The 3,984-nt window shown below is 27.5% G+C and overlaps 4 protein-coding genes across 4 annotated transcripts; 2 read left to right on the plus strand and 2 right to left on the minus strand.

Annotated features, from left to right (window-relative positions):
• Positions 1-184: 184 nt before the first annotated feature.
• ENU1_102390 (hypothetical protein) lies at positions 185-508 on the plus strand (the record flags this gene model as incomplete). The annotated part of the gene is made up of 1 exon (XM_008859350.1): positions 185-508. One exon carries the CDS (start codon positions 185-187, stop codon positions 506-508), a length of 324 nt encoding a protein of 107 aa, XP_008857572.1.
• Positions 509-564: 56 nt separating this feature from the next.
• ENU1_102400 (hypothetical protein) lies at positions 565-1,872 on the minus strand (the record flags this gene model as incomplete). The annotated part of the gene is made up of 1 exon (XM_008859351.1): positions 565-1,872. One exon carries the CDS (start codon positions 1,870-1,872, stop codon positions 565-567), a length of 1,308 nt encoding a protein of 435 aa, XP_008857573.1.
• Positions 1,873-2,047: 175 nt separating this feature from the next.
• Positions 2,048-2,407, plus strand: ENU1_102410 (hypothetical protein; the record flags this gene model as incomplete). Its single annotated transcript, XM_008859352.1, has 1 exon — positions 2,048-2,407. One exon carries the CDS (start codon positions 2,048-2,050, stop codon positions 2,405-2,407), a length of 360 nt encoding a protein of 119 aa, XP_008857574.1.
• Positions 2,408-2,481: 74 nt separating this feature from the next.
• ENU1_102420 (serine/threonine-protein phosphatase, putative) lies at positions 2,482-3,444 on the minus strand (the record flags this gene model as incomplete). The annotated part of the gene is made up of 1 exon (XM_008859353.1): positions 2,482-3,444. One exon carries the CDS (start codon positions 3,442-3,444, stop codon positions 2,482-2,484), a length of 963 nt encoding a protein of 320 aa, XP_008857575.1.
• Between the last annotated feature and the right edge of the window lie 540 nt (positions 3,445-3,984).

The following is a 3,984-nucleotide window of genomic DNA, read 5'->3' on the forward strand; positions in this document are numbered from 1 at the left end:
TCCAAGAAAAATTACTAATTCAGGATTACTGTTAGCTAAAATTGTTGAATTTTAAATAGAAAAAAAGTTACTAAAAGAAAAAGAAGATTCCACATAAACTATAGAAACGAAAAGTCATTTATATAAAAGAGTTAAACTCAAATAAATTAAGAAAAAAGTTAATAAAATCCAAAAAAAACCAAAAATGATTGACAAAACTCAAAACAGAAGATATTTAAACCAAAAACTGAGAAATCAAAAAGTGTTTCTGATTAAAACATACAAAGGTGAATATACTAAGATGAATGAATTTAACAAACGACGGAGTAATTACAAGAAAGTTCAAGACCAAAAGATAAAGAATAGGTGTGACCGTTTTTATGCCATATATTACCAATCTTCTTCTCCTATTCTTGTAGACCTTTCACTTTTTTCTTCATTTAAAGAAGTTAATAAAGGAGCAAATCAACCTACTGTAAAACCTAAACAGTTGGTTTCTTTTATGTTACCTAAAGCCTTTTCTTCTTAGATATAGGTATAAAAAAAATAAATAATTTTTAATTAGAATTAAGAATTTAAATTTATTTATTGTTCGGAAACACTTGCAATATCACTCATTAATACAAACATATAAGTTAATAATAAGACTGGATTATTTTGTAATTGTTTATTTTTGTGATACAACTCTACCATTTTTCTATTTGTTGCAGAATAACATTTTCTGAAATATAAAGAAGAAATAGAATTTTGGAACTGTGATAAACATTTTGAACATGTGAATGAAACAACTCCTCGAAGTTCAAGTTCTTTATCAGAAATAAAAGGTTGAGAACAAAATAAACAACGTCTCATTTTTCTAAATGGGTAAAGTAGATTTGATAAATAACAATAAATAAAAGAATTGTTTCTACAGTCCTTACAACAATAAGCTTCATTAGTCGATACATAAGCAGAAAGACATTTTTCATGATAATACCTATTACACCCATGACACATAACACAACTACTTCTTGGAAAATTTAAGATATTTTTACATCTAGTACAAAATTGAGGTTCTTCAATAAAACTAGTAAGTGTTAATGACCCTGAATCTATTTTCATTAACTCAGCAGTGATGTGTGCAAAAAAATACTTTGCTATCTTCATACTATCACAACAAGAAAATGTTAATTTCTCAAATATAAACAACCTACGAGGTTGTGGAATTCCAGTAACTTTAAACTCGTTTATTGGACTAAGAACTTTTACAGTATAACTTAATTCTGTTTGTTTTTCAAAACATCCCCACGCAAATACTAATAATGAAGTTGTTCCATTTTCTGTTAGTTCATCTCCAAATAAAATAATATCACCTGGATGAACGTCATCTCCATATTCTACAGTAACTGGTTTAGACCTACTTTGAAATAAACATTGTACACTTTGAAGATATCGTTTAATTCCACCAACAGAAGTACAAATAATTACTCTAAATGTTCCTAAATTGCTTGGAGATTGTCGTTGAATAGTTGAAAAGATTAAATTCATTGAACGATAATATGACACTAATGACTCTCTTGTTTCTTTTAATATTTCATTAATATCACTTTCTTGATTAGGTGTTGAAGAATAATACTCAAATTGATCATAAAGAAATGACTTAGCCAATGAAAAAGAAAAATGTGTTATTGGATGTAAATCTGTTGGATGTTGTTCTTTAAATTTTAACATTTCTTGTTTTAATGAAAGTATTGTATTCTTATATTTTACTTTAAAAAAAGTTCCATCAACATGAACTCGTTGTTTTACTAAATATTCTAAAGGAAACATTTCTTGAATAATTTCATCAATTTCAGTATCTTCTATACTAACAACACTTTCAGTATCACTTGAGTTAGGCTGTCCTTTATACATTATTGTTTATCTTCTTATTTTTTTAGTTCCTTTTTACTAATGAATAACTTTTAATATTTTTGTTTTAATTCTTTTTTATTTGTCTTCTAATTTGGATATAGTTCATAAGAAACAATGAAAAGAAAGGACAATCATATTTAGGAAAATAGTTACACAAAAAAAGATATCAATTTTAATGAACAGTATTTCTTTGGAAACTCCATTAGTGAAGTTTACATTTTCTAATGGGTCATTATGCTGTGATGACTCTCAATTAAGAGATATTCTCAAGGAACTTATTCTAAGATATAGTAATAACAAAAATAATGAAAGCATTAAAGCCTATGAAGATGATATTATTGGAACGCCACCATTAAGTCATTCTGTGTATTATTACCCAACAATGGAAGAAATAATAGAACATGAAACCAAAAAGAAATACTGTGACAAAATCAGACACAAAAGACTAGATGAAAAAATTGAAGAGGCTCAGTACTCTCTATTCTATACCAGATATTCCTCAATTGAAGAATTGCTGTCAAGTGTCTACCTTTAAATTAAGTCTTTTGTTCTTGAATTAAATTTGTTCATAAAAAAAGTAAAAAATTCATTCAATTTAAAACATCAAGTTCACAAAAAGAATTCTGGTACAACTACTTTTGCAGTTAACTTATGTTGGTCTGGAGGGCATTCTTTGAAAAAAGTAAAACCACGATCAGTAACTGACCTTAAGTTCATAACACATGCATCATTTCCACAACGATAACAATAATTTGGAGCTGACCATACAGTAACAATTTTTTCATTAAACATCCATTTATATCCATCTTGAATTAATTGGTGAGCCCGACATACAAAATCTAGTCCATTTTTATCATTAAATTCAAGTAATGGTTTTTCTCCAAAAAGATGACCAGCTCCACGAGGAGACTCTTCCCATCTAATTCCACTTTCGTCTGGATCGGACCATAACAAATCACACATAACACCTTCATGAGGTACCTCAACTTTTCTATCAATTTTACGAATATCATCTAAATTCTGACACATAGGAGAAAGTCCTCCATGAGTACAAAATATTCTGTTATTAATCAATGCACCGAGTGTGAGAAAATCAAATAAATCCGTACAATTCTTCCAAACATTTGATGTTCCATATTTTCTTTGGCATTCATCATAAAACCCATATATCTGAGTAATTGCCCTACTCTCATGATTACCACGAATTAAGTATATTTTATCCGGGTATTTAACTTTTAAAGCAACCAATAATAAAAACGTTTCAACAGAATTAAACCCTCTATCAACATAATCACCTAAAAATATATATTTGGTCGCTGGTGGTTTACCTGCAACTGCAAAAAGTTGTAATAAATCCCAAAATTGTCCATGAATATCTCCACAAACTGTAATTGGTGTTTCAAGATTGATAATATTACCCTCTTGACATACTATTTCTCTACATTTATCACATAAATCTTCAACATTCAATTCAGTAATTGGCTCCCCATTCCATAGCTTCTCAAGGACCTTATCAATATCAAATGGCTCATTACTTTCATTTGAGCCATATCCCATCATCTCAATATCCATCTTTCTTTATCTCAAATTTTTAAGATTTTTATTCCCCTTTTTTTTTCTCTTAACATTACTTTTTAAGCTCTTTTATGTTATAAAATTTTTCTTTGTCAAGTTATTTTCACTACAACAATATATTGAGTTTTATTCAAATTTCATTAAGAAGGTTCAATAACAGAAAAAAATATAACAAAAAAGTGAATTACCAAATAAAACAAATAAACCAATTATGGTAAACCCCATCTTTAGGTTTTCATTATGTTGAGAAGTGAGCGAATCAGTTTCTTCAACATGCTTTATTTCTATTTAAATAAAACTTTTTCAAGCATGCTCGAATTAAAAGTGAATCACCAAATAAATAATATAATAGAAAAAAAAAACTAAAAAAACATCACCCAAATAATAAATAATTTTAACCTCAATTTTTACTTTAGAAAAATAAGTTTTCTTTGTTATTTATTATTCTTGCACTTTTCCATCTTTAATTTCTTGTTTAATTGTTTTTAGTTTCTATATTCAATTATATGAATTTATCTTTGAATTTTCTTTCTTTTT

Source organism: Entamoeba nuttalli, assembly GCF_000257125.1.
Source record: "Entamoeba nuttalli P19 unplaced genomic scaffold asmbl_4390, whole genome shotgun sequence".
Lineage (NCBI taxonomy): Eukaryota > Evosea > Mastigamoebida > Endamoebidae > Entamoeba > Entamoeba nuttalli.